Here is a 21,063-nt window from a genome sequence, read left to right on the forward strand (position 1 = left end):
TATAATGAAAAAAAGGAACAGAACATGAAGCCTTGCAGTTTGCAGCACTACTGATGCATTAAGAATGCTTCCAGTGTAGATAGGACAGGTGTTGCACTATCACAGCCATAGTTTTCCACACAGCTTAAAAGAGGCTGTCATAAATGCACTAATGGTTTGGAACATGAAATGTAGACTACACCCATCTAAACTTACACATTGACCTCTTTTAATCATAACTTTTAATCATAACTAAATCTTCATTGCATTTAGGTCAATACAGTACCTTAACTGGTATCTTACAAGTTTATCCTCAGAGGTGTTAAATATTGTATTTTGACTGCTTTTGGTACTGCATGTTTTTGTTTTTTGTTTCAGTGGCGTCCTGACATCCATAGTGATGTGGCAGTCAAAGTTGTCAGGGTGACGTTTTAAACATTTTTTTTTTATCAGTCCAGTTCTGACATCCATGGTGATGTGGCATGCTAAGATTTTAGGGTGAAGTTTTAAACAGCCACAAGCCAATGTCCCTGTACCTTTTGCTATCCTACCATAATGGGTCTATTTTTTCTCTTGCCTTCATTCTCAGATTGTTAATTAATAAAGAATGTGAGGAATCACATTCAATTTTCCGAGATTCTAAAGAAGAAGTGCTTATTAATGTCTAAATAAACAATCTAAGCCCTCCATGATCAGCATTCATTTCGTACTACTATGACTAACAACTTGATACATAATTTGTGTTTTCAGAGGGGCTGTACTTAGTTGGGCTAGGGAATAGGTTAATTAAATTTCTATGAATAATTTATTTGTCAAATGCCTTGATTCGTTTGATTGATTTTTGCATCGCTCTTTTCCCCCAGAGGAAGTCAAAATTTTCCCCTGGACTTCTGTATTTTCTTTCTGTATTTTTTTAACCCTCTTTCTTTGATTTGATTTAGTTTAATGGAGCCTGTGAGCTGCAATCAGAGAGTCAGAAGATGAAAAGAGCATGCGCAGACTGGTAAAGAATTTAATCTGAAAAGTAGCTCTTTGGAGGATTCAAAGGTGCGAATCCTGAAGAGGGAGCGGGTGGGTGGAAAGTACAAAGCTTTAGGTCCATTAGAAATCTTTTTTTTTCCATCTTACCTCTGGAAATGCAATGTGATATAAAAGAAACCTGGCTCACAACAGTGCATTAAAGATGATTGCTTCTGTATAGGACAGAAGATAAAAGGCTTTCCTGTATGGAAGACATTTTATTCGAATTTGTCTAGGCATATACTATTTTACCTTCTTTTGTCTTGAATTTACATCTGTTTTGCTTGGAAGTAATATACAGTATGCAGATACAGTTCTGTATATATATTTTCTGTTAGAATTCGACACCTCTTTTGTTTAAAAGGGTTAATTATTAAGAAAACAGTAAGAGCTACATTGAGTAGGTCACATTGCGATTTTTACCAAATTAAACAGTACACTGACTAGTCAAATAGTACACATGATTAAAATAGTGTAATGTTTCTGTCAACAAAACATGAATTGTACTTTGAAGAGCTGTTTTAGTATAAAAGATCAAGTTTCTGTTTGTAGAAAGAATAATACCTTTGCACTTCAATCTAAAAAAATAATGTAATTTGTTGAACCAAACCTTTGTAGGGATCAGGGTACTAATTGTATTCACTTGAAATACAGTTCTCTTTTGGGTGGCTTCTTTTTAAAAAAGGACACACATACAGTATGAGAAGTCCTCAAAAAGGGCCACTGACTTACTACTTGAAAATTAATCCCACTGTGATACACTTTTCTGTTGATGTTCGTTATTTATGTTTATTTACCCTTTTTTCTCCTTTTCGTCAAGAGCTCAATAATTCAAATCTGTGGGCCAGAGCAACAACAAAAAATGTTTCAGCACCTGTCAACTTCTCTGGTAATTAGGAGACAGATGTCTAAATAATTACCATCAGCATACGTTTCACATATCAATGGATTTTTTTTTCAGATGTATTTGTTTCCTTGCATATTGAGACGTATTATTGAGTTGTATTATTTAGCTAGCAAGCATCCTATAGTAGACACCTGCTGCCCTGATTCCTCTTTAGTACACATTGCAAGCATCTGCTTTCTTTCCTTTCTTTAGAATAATTAGCTAACATACTGTACAAGATGCTTTTAGTTGCAATCATTCTGGTGGTTCATTTTTTTTAAAGATTTGTATATTTCATTTAATTTATATGTATATGGGATAAAAAAATATCCATCATAATTTTAACTTGAAAACAGTAGTTCACTAGACTTAACCTTCTTCCTTGGCATTTAAGACTTTAATACGGTATACATTTCTCATACTGCTGCTTCTAAAATAAAGAAGAGTGTAATAATTTATTCTTTACTCACTAAATATAAATCTGCTCACAGTACTTTTTATATCTACTGGTATTCCAATTCATGTTCTTTTCTGTTAATTATGTACATTATTATACTGCAAGTTTACAAACAGATTGAATGAGTAATATTAAGATCTGAAATTTTAATATCACTTATTTTATGTTGAATTTTGAAAACAGCTTTTATTGTCTAAAAACTGTTTTTATGTCTAACAAAATTAGCAGAACTGTTGTCTTTTTCTCTGATCTGAGGCAAATTCTATCCTGAATGTTTCTCATTTTTGGTTGTATGTCAATAATACATGCTTAGCAGTTCTGCACATTATTATTAATTTTCCTGAGAACTATGATAACATGTAAACAACCACAATTAAAAAGATTTGTGGAAATCGGATTTGGCTTAACATTTCCCTTTGTGAAACATGTTAGCCTAAAGGGAATGAGGAACTAGGAAAAATGACCTGAATAATGCAGACTTGAGATTTGCCCAGGAATTTCTGGTAGCCTTAAGTGCACAATGCAAATCAAATGGTCAGTCAGAGGTGCCCAATATACTGTATGTACAGTATCTGTGCTTATCGGAAAAAAGTGTAGTGACCACAGGGTTTTCTGTGACATCTTTAGAGTGCACACACTCCAATTCTCTTTTTCCTAGGGGCATGGTATTTTTAAGATTAGCCTGGTCTTTTGGAATTTTTTACAGATGTTTTGATTTCACTGTCCCCTGTGGTCCTCTTTCTAACCACTAACCTGTAAAGTTCTTTCCACTTGGTTAGTGGAAATGCTACTAGCTGCAAATTGTAGTATACGGGTAATGTTCCCCTCATCTACTGCAAAGACAGTAATTAAACAATCACTGACATGCTAGGAAAGAAACATACCCTTTAGGTATACTGTCAAGCAAAATGTTTATAATTTACATTTGACTTGTGTTAAGTTATTTAGAACTCAATTTCTGTGAACCTCATAAATGACTTAAATAACTTTGTCACATAGCAGTCTTTATCCTGTACATCCCCGCACTGACAGCACATAATGTGTGTTACTGTGACACAGATTGGTTTAAGGAAAGCAAAAAAAATTAAACTCTTTTTCAATGTCATGAATATATTCTAGAGGTTGCCCTAGCCATTTATCCACACTTCCACAAACCTGAAATTTTTACAAATTTCCAGCTGATTTTCGTTGTAATTTTGGTTTGATCTCCCCCTTTACCAGCAAGTCTTTGGTTTTGGGAGGAAACCGGAGCAACTGGAGGAAACCTATGCAAACACAGGGAGGACATACAAACTCTACACACATAGCATCTCAAGAATTGAACCCAGGGCCACAGCCCTGCATGGCGCAATGCTAACTACGGTGCCAGCTACTGTATAGTAATTAGCAATCTTAATACAATACATTTAGAAAAGAGATTAACAGAATTATTACTTTAAGCCATGCAAAATAATAAAAAGGCATATCAGAATAAAGCAATTAATTTCTCTTTCACTTTGAAGAGTGGCCACCAACCAATGTATCAGTATCATTGGGAAGCTCTCCAGTGGTAAAGGGATCCGACTAATCTCTTCCTCAGTATTCCCTCGGTTGTGTATTGAAAATTGTGACATTGAAAGTGTCAAATCAAAGAAGCATGCATTTTTGCTGAGGGCATTGGCAGTATCTGCACATCAGAATGTTCCTTCTAACATTGCACTGGTATCAATGTGTTTGGTCAGGAGGTGGTCTGCTCATCTTAGAATGGCATATTCAAGTGGTGGGCTGGATTTGGGATGGTAGATTTAGATCTTTTTGCATCACAAGAATCCAATCATTGCCCATTGATGCACGTTTTTTTTTGCTCTTTATTGGGAGTTACTTTTCTGACTCCCAATCAGACATGCGTTTGCATATATACCTTATCTTCTCACTTCCTCGTTTTAGGCTTCCAGAAAAATATCACAGGAGATTAGGAAATATCCTACCTCTTGCCCCACTTTAATCCCATGGGTGCTGGTTTGCAGATCTACAGCATCTACTGGATGGCCTTCCTAGGAAGTTTTTGATTCCAGTGGATTTACTGTCACAGGCTCAGCATACAATTTGAAAACGATCATCCAGTGTGGAAGCCAGGAATTGGGCCACTGAATAAGAAGAATGGTTGGTTCATGTCACCTTCTAATATTCTGTCTTTTCTGGCAGTGGTGTTTGAACCATTGTCTGCATTGGTTCTTTTTGTATTGAAGTGATTATAACAATCTACAGTAAAATATGGGATTGCGCTAAGAAACAATAAAAAAAAATACTGAGCACTCATAAATCCAATTTATCTATTATACATTTAAAAGTAAGGAAATTCAGTATAAACATAGTTTCTTTACTTTATATCATGAATTAGAATAGTTTAATTTACAAAGTGACAGTTATGTTTTCCATTTAAGATACTGGTTATGTAAGATAAAATTCTGGAGTAAAATTAACTTTGAACTCTTTAATAAACTTTATCCTTTAAGATACACAACCTTTTTAAGTTCAGTTTCTCTGCTTTATATTTGAATGAGAGGGCAGACTTTTAATGTTATCTTTTAATTACGTTTAAATAAAAGTAATGTTTTTGTTCCTACAGACTATAAGAATAAAATCATAGGGAAACAGGGAACAATATACAGTAACATCCCAGCTAAAAGCATAACTACCAATAGCTTAAAAGAAACAAGATATGAGGTACATATACAGTACAAGGAATCTTAGAGGTTAGGATTATAATTACTAGTCATTACTGTACTTAAACATATTTATTGTTGTATCAATCATATTATTAATTTTAAACAAAAGGTTAGTTAATAAAAATATTTGACTTTTCTATTTACATCAATTATATTTTAATTAAGTATTTGTTAGGAATATTATTACATTATGTATTCGTACATATAAGCAGCCAGATTGAGTGTGTTGTTAAATAAAATAAATAAAAATGCTGTTTTCTTCAAGAGCTGTCTATTGATGACACCTGCAGATTTACTCATCCCCTGGTGTGTTACAATACATATTAATGCATATATACATGGATATATACAGTACAGTGCTAGCAAAATTCATTTTTAATTTCTGTTATCACATTATTCAGCAGAGAAGAGTTTTTTCTTCACTTGTAAATTAAACCTTCCTTAACTCACTTGAGCATGAGTGCTGAAATGTGTGGAAAGGAAATTAATTAAACTATATATAAATGCAATGGAAACAGAAATGCTTGATTGTTTTGTTATGTTCTGAGCTCTAGTATTTAATTTTTTTTTCAGTTTTCAGTTTTGCAGCACATTGTGACGAGCATCACCTACCTGTATGAATAAATGCCTGTTATACTAAGTAGGTGTGTTGTCTGTGTGCAGGTCAGGGTAATGGATGAAAAAAGCATACTCAAAGTATTGAATGTGATAGGTCAAGACTAATTACTTATGAAAAATCTGCCTGTGACCTACAGTAGCTCTATAACCTGTTGACAGAATGCAATTAAGAAGACCAGATTTACAGAAAGCTGATGACATTACTTGTATTGGCACATTATGGTGTGTGAAAGGATGGAAGAACTACAGTACAGTACACTGTATGAGCCTGATATTACTACATACAGTACATGTATGAATGACCGCAAATATTTCTCATATCAGACCTTTTTAATGCCAATAATAAGGTTCATATGTGGAACACATGCTGTCTAATTAATGTTTTGTCTTTGGTTCTCAAAAGAGAAAGTTAAATCTAAGTTAAACAAACTGTGGAGGAGTGAAATCTCAGAACTGCAGTACAGCACGGGTTAGATGGAAAAATAAAGATTTAGATGAATTACACAATGGGAGCTGCTATTGTATAAACCAATGGTGTGAAATATTGGAAGGAAATGCACTGTTAGACTGTTAGATAGACTCCATATTTTGAGTCTAAATATGCCAATGAAAGATGTCTGAACTGTATGCAGTGCTGGCAATCTGATAGATAAACAGCAAATAATGAATTGGGGATGAAACCTGTAGTCTCCTAACAGTATACAGTAGGTGCAAAAATCTCCCAATGAACTGTCGGGTACTCTTTAGCTCCAAAGAGAGTAGCTTTTGCAGAAATTCTTTCCAAAAATTCAAGGCAAACATTTCAGTAGCAAAACTATTTCTCAATGCATAATGCAAATAAAGATCTTCTCGACCTATGGACCAGTTAATATGAACAGCATTTTCACCTGTCAGTTTTGCCTTGATTGTTTCTATATACATATAACAATTTCAATACAATTGAATGCAAAAATGCGCATTCTATTAGTGAAGTAAAAGGGCAGAAATGGTCTTTGAACAATCTGGAAATTGTTTGCTGATATCTGTCCATTGTATGTTTATTTACTGTATGTACATTTGAATAATTATGCAAAATATATACTGTAATGTGTTTATTAGGTATTCATTGACAAGAGTGTAGCCATGATCCATAGATCTTTTTTGCAAAAAAAAATCTGCTATAATGATATAGCATTGAAGAGTGTGAGTAAAGAAAAAAAATGACAATCACCTGGTACTGTAGTTTCACATCAGAATCTTATATTAGTAGAATTTAATTAAGGTTATGTTTTGTGCTTTCCTAAATTCATTTTAAAATGTTAAGCACAAAAGACTTTACTAGCAAAATCATTTTTGTAGTTGTTTTACATGTCAATGGACTGTTCCATTTTTCATTGACCTCACTGAAATGCAAATGTCCTTGGAACATAATTAAGCATTCTATGAAGGGGAACCCATAAAGGATGATTTAGTCAGTGAATCAGTGAGGCACAGTCAGCACTTTTTCAAAGGTTTATGACTCTCAAACCATGTGAGACAGATGCTTCATAGAGTACTTCCAGGTTTAAATGGCAGTTGTGAGCTCAATTTATTTGATACAGTATATTTCTTGATTTGATAAATATCATGCTAGCTATAATAAGACCTTGTTGTTTTATTTTTCTGAATTTTACACCCTGGATACTTTCAGAAAAGACTTTTTTTGTTTAATTTTGTGACCACTGTAATTGATTTGGTGGTTTAAATTCAAGCAATTAGAAATTGCTGCAGTAAATTCAGAAAGTGTCTTTGTCTACTAGGAATTGTTCAGAACAAACTGTTGGGCACTCACAGATTCAAACATACAGTATATAATTTCATGAAGTAGTTCAGGTGGGTAGCTGCATCAGCAGGCGTAGTCTGCAAAGGAAGAAGTACAAGGTTTATTCCATGCTGAAAAGAGAAGAGAGAAAACACAATGTTTTGGCTGTGAATCTGAGAGAAGGCTTTCCAAATACTCAATTCGATGCATAATCCCAGCTTTGCTGCTACACCAGAAAATACCTTTTATTCTTTCTCGAGTATGATTTAAGTATTGTTTATGAGAATAACTTTACTTTTGATTTTTAGAGCCTGGATAACTCTATCAGTAGAGCCTGACACTCCTAATGTCACAACTGTGAATGTGAACTACTGTACTGTACACATAATTTGGGTGGGCGGGGGGGGCATCAGATGTTTTATATACTGTACTGTATGTGGTTGTGACTGAGTGAATGAAGCAATGGACTAAAAATCTATCAGGGTTTCCCGATGTAAATTTAAGTTCTGCCAACTATGAGGGTACTTTACCAATACTGTAAGTATTTTAATAGGCAACACTATGGGGGCATCTGATTTAAGTATTCAGAATCTCAAGGAGTGTAAATATTGGCTCTGAAGAAATTCAGTGATTTGAAAAGGCATACTCTTTGACTTCTTTAAAGCCAGCAGTGAAACATGAAAAAGATGATACATGCAGTAAATACAGAGAAGTGTGTTTAGGTCAGGAGGCATTATTTACAGTGTTATGGGAGTCTGGAACAAACCATGTACCTGACACTCTGGCTTCTTTAGAGAAACGTCTGGATGAAACCCTCAAGAATGTAGCTAACAGGAACCAAATGAACTGTTGGAATTAAAGACCTTCACTTTGTTGTCACCTTTCTTATATTCAGAGACCAGTGTCTTATTTCAAAGACCTTGTGTAGCTGTAATTTCTCAGCTAAAAACAAATTAATTTCACACATTCTGTGACTGTTGTAAACCTTCTTAACCTTTTTTTTGTTTCCCTTTTGGTTCTCCAATTGTTTTTTTTCTGAAAACTCTTTTTCTGAAAAATTCGAAAAGATACAACTGATGTTTTCTCCATTTTGACATTGCATTTAATTTAATTCCTTGTTTATTTTTTATTCATCTGCCTTAATAACATTTTCAGACCTTGTATGCTTTATTCAATACAGAGAAATTCACAAATTAATTAAAAATAACACTATTTGTTAGAATATAACTTTACCCTTAGTGTGCATACTGTAAGTGTATATCCTGCAATAAACTGAAATCCTTTCAAGGGTGAATCCAGAATTGTGCTTTGTCCCTACTAGACTGGACTTCAGTTCCCCTGTATAAAGCAGGTACTGAAAATGGACTGAGGGATCTTTACTGAAACCTTTTTCATCTTTGCGAGATCAAGTAAAGATTATGAAGTTTATCTTGTGTATTATTTTAAATGTCAACATTTGAAAAAATGTATAATTTCCTAGAATAAGAAGATTATTAAACAGGTAAAACATACTGTAATATTGTCACAAAGAATAAAATTAGCCTCACTTTGAACAGCAGAAGATCAAACTCCTTAACAGATCTTAAATCAGTCAAAATGTTTATACAGATGTTGGTCTATCAGACCAGATGCTGGTTTCATTGGAGTGGCAGGAGTTAGAAACAACAAAATGGTGTTCTCTGAGCACAGCAGATTTTTTACTTAAAGAAACAAAATTGTGATGCATATGCTCAGTAGTTATACAATGCTTTCTTTTTATCATGCACTATTCTTGTTTGAAATGTTCACACTGTAATTAGCAGCAGTGTAAGTCCTAACAAAAGCAGAAGTTGGTAATATGTTAGTAATGTGTGTCTGTTCCCCTTACGTACTGTAACAGGGAAAAGGGAAAGAATGTATAGGAATTGATCACTTAGAGATACTTGTAATACAGAAAGGCTGCAGGCCTCAAGGACTGCCTCAGAACCCAAAACAATTAAATTAAGCTTATTATGTCCAGGTAGGAAAATAATTAGTCCGGATGAATGACTTAAAACTGAACTGGAGTGGCATGGTGAAGATCCCAAGACTGTTTAGTATCTCCTCATCCTTGACTTTCTAAGCTTACCTTATGCTTAAGTTACATTTTGTAAAACCTTTTTTACAGAAGACAAGAGAATTGCCTCTTGCAATTAAGGACATCTTGCACTCCCTTTCTTTGATTAGACCTTTTCTATCCTAATTATTTGTATTGACCTACATTTCACTTTAAGACAACTTTTTAGAAATACACCTTTAATTGCAGTCTGATTATGTGAAATAATCCTGAAATATCTATCAACACTACTTCTGAAACATTATATCTTTTGAGGGCATATCTTATTTTCTACTGACGCTGAGGTAATTCTAGCACACTACATACAGTATAGTGTTCTATCTTTATTATTAGAGACTTTATTATTGTTCACAAAAAATAATAACTTCTTGTTTTTAAATGAAGAGAAGCAATAATTTGACAGAACTGCAGCGTTTTTTAATAATTCATTTAACATTTTACCTTAACCATCTCATTATCACATCTCTCACCCTATATTTTGTTTCATTATGCTCTGAAAAATACTGAGCTATAAAGCAATGTTTGCAGTGTTATAACACATTAAATTGGGCATGTTACACAGTTTGTGACGTGTTAAAGACACTTTGGTGAAATTTTGTTTTACACAAATAACTCCAAACAGAAAGTAAATAGAAAAGGTTTAGCTATAAATTGTTGAATTGTAATCTGCATTCTTCTGAAGCTGACTTCAGTAATGCAGATTACTATTCCACAGCTAACAGCTAGACCTACAGTGGGTCGTTAAAGGCGATTTATTTTAAAATGGTAAAATATTCGTATGCAATATATTGTATAGTATAAGCATCATTTTATACTGTACATTGTGTTTTTAATTAGTACTCTACATGAGATTACTTATTCTACAAATTATTTAGGTATCAAATGCGTTGAAAACTAATGATGAAATGAGGGTCTTGATTTTCTAAATACAATGATGGTAAGCTTATAGGAGGTCTTCTGATCTTGAGATGAGTTCTTTTTTCCATCTAACACTTTGTGGATTCCTTTATATATTAGGAAACCAAATAGCTTCACCTTGTAATTTATATTAGCTATGTGTACTGTGTAAAAAATAATATTGACTTGCTGGCCTGCCATATTGCAGGCTGTCACAGTTCCCTTTCTCTTCTCAAGGGAATGCCGGCTGAATTTCAGCTGATGTCACAGGTCAGACGAATGTGAAGCACTCTCCTTATATTGGTGGCATTCTGGCAAGGGTGGGGGTAGAAACTAGACCATTACAAATAACTATTACTGTGAAAAATTGCAGCCATGGGTACAGCTCTGCTCAGAATGCATCTGTAAGGGATGTCTCTTTATGGCAGGCTGGGAACCAGCTGAGACCACATGCAATGAACATGCTAATTGGTATGCAGCTGAGCCTGTGTGGCTGTAGACTCCCACACAGTCGTGCTGATATTTCAGCTCTGGTAAATGTTTTGCAACAGAACCTGCCATCAGCAACATCTGAAGAAACACTATAATCCTATAGACTTACGGGAGCACACACAATTGAATTTCAGATACTGTGATTCATGTTTAATCCCCATAATAGACACAAGTAACATTAACCCTTCATTGTACAGGTAGCATGAGGCACAGTCCATTGTTTATTTTTTTTGTACAACCATTTTCTGACATTTCCATTGTTTATTTTTTATTGTGCAATCCTAAATGAATGTGACATAGAGGTTCACTGAACTCTCCATTGATGAGTTATCATAGTAAAGTTTATTATAGTAAGTTTCCTTGACTTGTAAATACAATAAGTGCAAATATAAACCAACAACAGTTCTCGTTAAAATAAGCCTAAACTCATATCATTTTAACATAAATAATAGGATCAAAACAGGAATGTATTGATATACTATTGAATATTAGATTAATTGTTCCATACATATGAACTGTATCTTATAGCCATCAAAACAAACTGAATCTGAATATGGTATCTCAATATCCCATTTTAAAAAGAACATGATTTCATGGTTCGGAGCAATTAAATTAATCTTGACAGTTCTTCCTTTAAGAAATGGCTGGATGAGGTCCGTGGATCAATTAGCTACTAGCTACATGGGCCAAATGCCCCCCTTGTTTCTAATCATTCTTATATTCTTAATTACAGTTTACAACATGTTCATTTAATTGATTTCAAACTAGCATGCAATTTGTTAAGCATTAGATGGAGCATTGCACTAATTGTAGTAAAAAAACAAAATCTTTGGAACTGAAATTTTGAAACTATGAGTGCTCTACATGCAATTCAGCATTACTAGTTCCGATGGATTCCCTTTTCTAAGAGAGTTAACTGTGAAAGGTGATACAAAAACATGCATTTTCTTTCTGCTTTGTTGGATAACATCTTTATTTTTTGCTCTCCCTTCTCAGTAGCCAAAAACGACAGTCTTCTCTTTTAGCATCCCATTACAGATAACTAATTAAGCCTTGAGGGGTCCATGTTGTTGCCACGGTCACTGGAAATATAGACAGCTGATCTTTTTTTAAACAGTTTTCACAGCCAAAGGACATTAATTGCTTTTGCAAATGTGGGTGTGTGTTTATGCTTATATACTGTATATAAAAAAAAAACTTTAATCACTTCAAAATAAACAAAAAAGTATTTTTATTTACTGAACATAAAAATATCATGGATTGCACGTTTACAGTACACTCAGATGACCTATCTACTGGATTCTTGTGCTGTCTTTAACACATTTCGTTGAATCGGAATATTGATACTGTATATGTATAATATTACTGTACATGTACATTATCTGTATACAGTATACACTTAAAATATGTAAGATGTTGTATTTTTATTAATACAGTATATGTGCAGAGGTTAATGTTTTAGAAAACATGCAGTGACAGTTACACCCATCTTTTTCATTCTTTTTTAATTATTGTAAATGTAAATGAAATTTACATTTTTCGAATTTCTTTGAGCCTGATATAATTGGAGTATTTTTAGTGTAATGCCTGAAATCTCTGACTACTGTATGTTGCTGTCAGAATCTACACTCTTTAGAATTTTAAAAGCAAAAGGCCAAATACGATTGTGCATGCAGACAGTTTCTTTTCCTCACATTTGTCAATGATATAGACACATGATGTAATTCTTAATTGGCACAGTGGTATAGTGGTTAGCATTGCTGCCCTGGGTTCAATTCTGGACCAGAATTGTCTATGTTGACTGTGTGAAGTTTGTATGTACAGTACTCCTCTTGTTCACAAGGGATTCATCTGGACACTATGGTTTACTCCCATAGTCCTGGGACCTCCAAAGGTCCCTTCCTGATGTGTGCACCTTGGTGTACCCTGCCTTGTGCCCATTACTTATTTGGATAGCCTCCAGTTCCCCTGCAAACCTGAATACGTACTGTATACTCTCAGAGAATGTAATGAAAAATCATGACTTGAAAGTCGTGACTAATGTCTGTGTCTCAAACATCACAAACATCCACCATTCTTACATTGATAGGTTTTGGCTTTTCTGGATCAACTTCTGCTGTTCTGATATTTTTAATATAAATGCAAAAAATGTACTAAGTCCTGTACACCAACCATGTCTCTTTCTCTGAAATTCTTGCCTAATTACATTTTTATTTTATGTTTATAGCTGCAGAAAAGGCCAATGCAGATTTGAAGAAAGTGGAGGATGCTTATGAAACTGTGAAAATGGAAATTAGGTGAGAGTCTAATATTATCTAATATAACCCCTTCACCTGATGAAAACATTATTTTACAGGATTTTGAATAAGAAAACTGAGAAATGATTAAATTACAAACAAACATTTGAAATAAAACCTGATAAAACAGATGAGAAAATGAGTAATTATTGAATAGAATGAACAAGTGTGAAGTGCATGTCCTTCAAAAAATTCTTTTTCTGAATTGAAATTGAACAGATTAATTCAGAATTAAACTTACTGGTCAGTAAAACCTTTAGTAACATTGGATTCCTTAGTGGGTGTGTTTCTTAGCAATGATATGAGTTTTCCACACTAACATCCACTGTCAAGCGAACTGGGGTATTGTTCTTGATAGTTACTGTATATTTGAAGAGTCGCAGATTAATTTTGTTTCTCAGTGATTTCCAATAGGACATTTTATTAAATGATAATACAGCAGGAAGTCCTATTCTGTAGAATTGCAGTGAGTTTAAGGAAAACCCTGAAGGTGTCTGTGACTTCTGTCACCCTAACACTTTCACATACAGTATGTGTTGATGAGCTTCATCTGACTCAGAACCATACAATATAGCAGAGAGATGATCACTCTAGCCAATTTGATGGTGGCTGAAAAATAGTTTTATATGTTTGTTATTTTGTTTTTGTTTTCAAGGGAAAAAAGGCACTTTTGTGTTGTGTCTAATGGTTTGGTTGCATTTTAATTATTTGACACCATGCTCTCTAAGTCAGAAATGCAACTTTATTGGGACGTGATGCTACATCCCTCTGTTGTAGGTGCTGAATTTTAAAATGCCTGGGTGATATACTTTGTTCATTATTACTATGATAAAGTAGTTTATAATGTATATATCTCAAAATCCCTCTTATAAGCTTGGGCTAAAGTTTGCAATACTTTAACAAGGTTGTTTCTTTTGTTCCATTAAACCTTTGTTTCCAGAGGAAAATTAAGGTTTGTTAGGACACTGGGCTCAAACACAAATACATCCTAGTGCATTAAAATATGAACTCCACTCAAATTTTACATACAAGATCAGTGCTAAAGCATACATTCCAATTTACTATGTCTGATACTTACATTTTAATAGTACTTAAACATTACCTAACCAAAAATATGAATAATCAAATGCCATGAGAATGTATAGTTATGTCTTACTTGAAATTTTAAATGAACGATTCCCTTAGGTTTGGACATTGGAAAGATCTTGTACTGTGTAAGGTAATCAAAATCAATTTGTTGCCCCAATTATGACTCAACTGCTGTCATTCTCACGACTTTCACATTTCATGTTGTATTATTGACTGCATTTAAATTACTTATTATTATTATTTTATGGTTATTTTTACTACAACTTGAAGAAGTTTGTAATGACCTCTACTGAAGGTTGAACTGCAAAAGAGGAACCCTAGAGTAGGTATAGGTAGATGGTGAGCAGCAGGTAGGCATAGCAAACAGACAAAGCAAAATCAGAAATCATAGTCGGGAAACAAGCACAGTTCAAAGTCAGAGAGATACAGTGGAGACACAAATAAAGACCTGGAAGCCATTATCAGGAGACAGGGAAGGGTGATAACTTACAGGTGAAGCAAGCTTCCTGTCTGATTGTGTTTCCGTGGCAACTGGCCTGACAGTCAGGTGGAAGAGGCCTGGTTGGCTGCTACAGTAGAACCAGTCTACTTCACTACATAGCAACTCACTAATACAATACGTGTTTGATTACATGTTAATTTTTGTACTTTCTTCAAGTAAGGCCTTGGGTTGTCCTAATACTGTACATCTGCTGTTTATTTTGTCTGATATGAGTGAAATCATTATGATATTTTTGTGAGATTACATTGTTCGCATTTTTAGTAGCAGCTTCAAATTGTGATGTATGAAATGGGCTAGATGGGTGGAATGGCCCTCACATTCGTAACTATTCTTATGAAAATGTGCTCGTGGCCACAAATGCGTCAAATGATTTCTGTAACTGAACTGCTGTATTCATAATGGTTGCTTTCCAGTATCTGTAAGCTCTACATTAAACTTCTGAGTCCAAATAACATGACTTGTTTTTACTGTAAATGTTCCTTTTTACTCTGAAGAGAGGCCACTTCCAGTCAGGTGCGGTGTGACTGGTTTGGAAGTTTTTAACAGGTTTTTTAGGGCCTGTACAGTATGTTGTAACAAGAGACTCCTAGTTTGAAATATATTTCAGACATTACCTTAACTAGTATGGAAACTAGTATGAGACTTAGATTAGACTGTAAGTACAGTGGAAATGGGTTTCTGTGTATCTTTTTTTACTCAGATTACTGAGCAGTTAGCACATGTGGACAGGTGGAAAATACAGCTTTTACAGCAATCTGCACTATAGTTAAAACTTGAAAAGAAAAAAAGTGGTCTGGAAAAGGTAATGCATAATAAAACATAACACAGATTTATTTATTTTAAGTATGCAAGATAAAAACAAAAAACACTTACTGTGCTAAATCAGTACTTGTGTGTCCTTCAATACTTCAAAGAAGTCAATGGTCCTCACACTGAACTCAGAAATCTTAAGGTCATTGGTGTCAAACCATTTTTTACTTTACATTTAAAATACAAAACTGTATTTTTTTTATAACTTTCCTTCTGCTTTCCTTTCAGTTTTGGATATGGTAATTTACATTATGTACTTCACCCAGATACAAACCCAGACATTTGCTCAGTACTAGCAGTAATTGGTTAGTGAAATTACTTCAGAAAAATGCCTCAGGTGATTAATGACCTGCAACATACGAATAACAATTTCGAACAAAAAAGTAAAATCACCATTTTGTGCTAAAGAAAAGAGATTTACAGTGAAGCTTTAAGAGCCTGTCATTATAAATCAGTGCCTTTATGTTACATTGATATGGGGAGTTGTAACTGAGGATTGGATTGTGGCATTCTAGCCTGGAGGCTAACAAACTGTTCATTACAGTAGGTAATAAGGAGGTTGCAGACTGAGTAAGGAGGAAAGGTCGCATGATTTCTTAAATTAATCATATAGGGGAAAGGGTGACACTGCAAGTGAATTCACTCTCTTTTCCACCTTTGTGGAAAAGCTATGGTGAAAATATTGATGCATTATCAAAAGTGCACAGTAGGCATTAATTCACCTGCCAAAGCAACAGTCTTTTGAAGGTGGGATTTCTTATTAGCAGCCTGAAGGGGAGGCTAGGGTGAAGACCAATTTGCAGAGCAGAGTACGTGGAGAAGATAACTTTGCATTACTTGAACTGTGTCTATTAAAATGTTAAGAAATCTACATCTGTAGATTTCATTTTAGTGGTAACAATATTTGTCACATCGTTATAAGAATGTAGAGTTTTGTTATATATATTTTCAAGAGAATAAAAAGAATTAAAAATATTATTTTGATATGTTGGTATCCACCAACATAAAGGAACAGCTGTCATTCAGTAATAGTGATTGTTGTTAAAACTGATTATACCAGTGAGAAGTATGTTTTGGCACTGCAAAAAAAAAAGACTTGTTGCAGACTTTGGATGGACTTTGTGATCCATCAACACCTTTCTACATGAAACATTTGGTACTACAGTTCTTGAAAACATTCCCTAATATCAATGACAGGGCCAGCATGGCCATGTCTCATTTTTTGAATCTGTGTCATTCTTACCTGCAAGCATAAATTGGAGTGTTTGTGGCACATTACGGGCATGGTATCACATAAAACAAGAGGAATTGCACCACACATATCTCTCACCATTTATTTGCATTGCAGTTAACACATGGTCAGAAATATCACAAAGGGAACCCAAATAGAAGTATTATAATAGAATTGTTGAGTCAGATGTGAAGTTTAGGATCATACAATATCATGCATCACACCAATTTAGCTCTATTGATAAGGCAAAGATGATTTGATTTGGCAAACAATATATATATATAATGAATTCAGAAACAAACCTAATGCTATCTTCTTTGGTTGTCTATATTGTACTCAGTAAAGACTGATACTGCAAGGTTTAGTCTTTTTTTCAAAGCTGTAAAAACTACACTGTACAGGCAGCTTGCTGTAAATGCGGACATCTGGCAGTTTGCTATGCTTTTCATTTAAATGCAGCTGTCTTCTTCAAGCTGAAATTCCTGGAAAAGAGCAAATATTCTGAGCTTTTTCTTTCAAAATTATAGATCCAGGTTTGTGATTTGCAATTGCTTTCATGTGAAGGGTTGGATTGAAGTACAGATTGCTGCAGTTTGGCACATCACAAATCACACATTTCATGCAATTTAATGAAGATTTATAATATTGTGTATACATTTTTGGGGGCGTGATAGTGGGGAAAAAATACAAAGTGGTAAATTTAATGTAAAGGTAATAGTTTTTCAAAAAAGCAATTTAAGAGCATTCTTTTTCATACATTTCTGACTTGCAAGGCTTGTTTTGGGGTTTATTCTGATAAATGAAACAATATTTTTTTTTAATGACTGAGTCATTACTTGAAAAGTTACATATATTTTTTGGTGGATATCTACCTATGTACTGTATGTGAAACTCAAATGGAAGGTACTGACACTTTATTGAATTCTTATCGAAGGTGGATTAGCTCATCTCTATCACAAGACGCATCTGAACATACTCTTTCAGAGGGAATTATGCCAATCTTGTCATTTCTGTGGAGGACATCTGCTATGATTATCGTTCCATGTTCTTTTTGTCACAGGAATCCTCTTTATTTTCAACACTGACCACTACCACAACACAGACAAAGTTTCTTTAGGATGTTCATATATGAGCTTAAAAATTAAAGCCTTTGATGACTACAGTATATTGACTGTGACCATGGAGTTGCTCAAAAGCAGGACTGAAACATGTGCTTGACAAACTACAAGGCTCTTTCATTGACTGGAAATGCTGTATGACCATTCCTATGATTTGTGTTCCACCTTTGTAACTTAAAGGACTGACTAAACTTTGTTGTCAGGATATTGTTATATGGTCAGTAGTAAATCTTCGTGCATTTACATACAAGCAGAAAAAAGGAAATAAGAACCATCTAAAAAATGTGTATTGTGGTTTTTCTTAATAAACTGCAATATGTAAAATTAATAAAATTGTGAAAACTGAAGGAATAGAGCATGTACAGTATATATAATCAAAACTCATACTGCATTCATTACCACGATGAAGCTGCTTGGATAGTGTCTTGCCTCAGAGGCCTCTTTTTATGCATGAGGAACCGATTAAAGCGTTTTATATTTCAAACAAAAACGAAGGCCTTTTAATAACTTATCAGCTCCATTATGGGGTCAGTTAAAATTTTAACTAGTTTTTGTTCAAAACCATCAAAACTTTAACAGCCCTGCCTACTTTAATTTCACTTCAGTCTGATGAAGCGCTGGGAAATGCCTTATTGGTATGCAGTGTCACCAATTATCTGACAGAGCCAGAGCGCATTTCGAACTAATCAGAAATAAGAGAACAGAAATAAGTCTCCTGTGTGAAACTTTCCATTTACATATTTATGATGCAGAAATGCTAATGAAGCTAATGAGAAACTCACATAGCAATTTAAAAGTCAGGCAGATCTTCTCGGTTAACTCTGAACTGGCACGGGCTGATGCTTGGGCATGGTGCAGTGGGGATGAAGCCTGCCATCTCGGGCTGAGTTAAATGAAACATAACGAGTGATTTGTATGAATCCCTGCCTTAAGCTGTCACAAATTAACCCCACAAATACCTCACTCCGGGGATGCTCAGAAGAAGTTACTCCAAAGATAAATCAATATAACCTCTTGGAGGAAGAGTAGCAATAGAAGAGTTTTCAGAATTTATTTGTAACATTATTACTCAAGCTAAGATAAAAAAAAACATTTGGTACACCTTCCAGTTTAACATACAGGATAGTTGTTTTAATTCATCTGACTATTACATTGGTTAAGCTATTTTGATGTTATCCCAAAACAACATGAAACTTTATGCAGTAATATGTGTTTAAAACTGTTCACATTCCACAAGCAAAAATAGGTTAGCATATTTTTTAAAAGCCAATAAATCAGTTTTTCCTCTAGCTAGAGTGCTAGCTATTCAGTTAAACTAAACTTCAGACTATCCCTACTATCACGTTTCTTTTGGAAAATGTGCTTTTAAAAGTGCTACACTGCATTTTAGTTTTTGTGAATAGATCAATTGCAACACTCACACAAACAATAGTTCATAATTGTGTCTATGAATGCGTCTCTTCCCGTCGTACATTTGATCTTCAATGTTTAGTGAGTCATGCTTCTCCTTTTCCATTTTGTTTTGATGTTCAATGTGAAAAAGGAAAGATTTTTTTTCAGATAAAATTTCAACTTCATCATACAGTCCTTTTCTGTCAAGCAAAGCACTACTAAAAATATTGAAAATAAGAAAGGAGAAAAAGACAAACACATTCAATTAAATCATTTTCTGTTATCACCTATGTGATGCATTATTTTATTTTTCAGGGACCTTGAAGAGATGCTATCTACAGACTATGGTTCCAATAAAGAATTTATCTACTTGCAGAACCAGTGTTTCGAAATGACAGTTTACGAGTAAGCCAATTTTTCTATTTCTGTTCATGCTCATCTTTCAATTGAATGTGGTGATGTAAGCAGAACACTGGTTTGTTTGGTAAAGAAAGGATATTTCTGTTTTTCTGTAATTTCCAGCATGGAACATACTTAGCAGATTTGCATGATGCCTACTGTATGTAGAAGAGCTTTCAAGTTTCTCTCAGGTGTGGATTTAGATTAAATCTAAAATAGAAAACCTGTCTTTTTTACTTTAATGTTTCTATGTGATGTGCAATTTTTAACCCTTTGAAATTTATAAAATAACAGAATATATTAGAACTTTATAAACTCGCTGAATGTAATAGTATTAATTGTGTGAATACTATACCTTGTCTAAAAACAGTATTGTCTTACAAAAGATTTTAATGAGATATGACATTTATATCCATAGCAGAGACAATATATTTCAAGCTAGTGTCTGTTTAGGTAAAGTTTCCAGAGCCATGTCTGTGTTTTCATTACAATTATGAAGGGTGGTACCGAGGGTGGTACTGCATTTTTTAATTTCTTTCTTTATTTTGTCCTCTCATTCTTGTTTAGAAATTGCTACCTGTGCATTATTATTCATTATATTCATTTAAGCTGTTATTTATTCCTCTTTGACATTGGGTTTGGTCTCTGTAGACTGCATCTGTAGACTAATGGCTCTGTTTTATCCTGGAATGTATGCTGTACAGTATGTTCTCCTGCCAAGCATGCTAGCTATTTAAATTTGGTACAGAGGAAAAACAAGATGTTGCCACAAAACAGAAGTCTCATTTGAAACAAAAAGATGCCTGTAGATTTGCTAATACATATTTCTGTGTGGCTGCCCCCTTGTCCTTTTTTTGGCTCTGATTATAATGCAAAAGGCCTCTTCACTACATAAACCCTATGATATCAGAATCAGTTTTTTTTTAATTAGTTTTATTCATTAATAAGGTTAAAATGTTATGTGCCAACACGAGCAATCGTTTATACAAGGCAATGAAAGATCTTCCCAATTTGCTATTTTAGGTGCACTCATGAGTGTCAACATAGGGATGCCTGTTTTTAATTTCTACTGTTTGATTTGTCGTGGTAACCACTAGCTCAAGCTGTCCTTCAATCTGCTGTTTCTACAGAATGTTTCAATTATTTATATTCGGCAAAATATCCCTCTTTACTGATGATATACTATAGTATAATGTTACATATAGATAATGTTTCCCAAACCCTCTCTCATCTGCTGATTATTTTTGATGATTTTGTCACATCCTGCTCGATAGACAGTAGGTAATAGTAGCA

The 21,063-nt window shown here is 34.1% G+C and overlaps 1 protein-coding gene across 1 annotated transcript in view; it reads left to right on the top strand.

The window, feature by feature from the left end:
* The window catches only part of LOC102688851 (glucosidase 2 subunit beta-like), a 220,000-nt gene that overhangs the window by 126,499 nt on the left and 72,438 nt on the right, over positions 1 to 21,063 (top strand). The window contains exons 11-12 of the mRNA XM_015345445.2: positions 13,160 to 13,229; positions 19,687 to 19,776. Coding sequence (XP_015200931.2) covers positions 13,160 to 13,229; positions 19,687 to 19,776 — 160 coding nt within the window. The remainder of the gene's footprint in view (positions 1 to 13,159; positions 13,230 to 19,686; positions 19,777 to 21,063) is intronic.

This window comes from Lepisosteus oculatus, chromosome 1 (genome assembly GCF_040954835.1).
Source record: "Lepisosteus oculatus isolate fLepOcu1 chromosome 1, fLepOcu1.hap2, whole genome shotgun sequence".
NCBI lineage: Eukaryota > Metazoa > Chordata > Actinopteri > Semionotiformes > Lepisosteidae > Lepisosteus > Lepisosteus oculatus.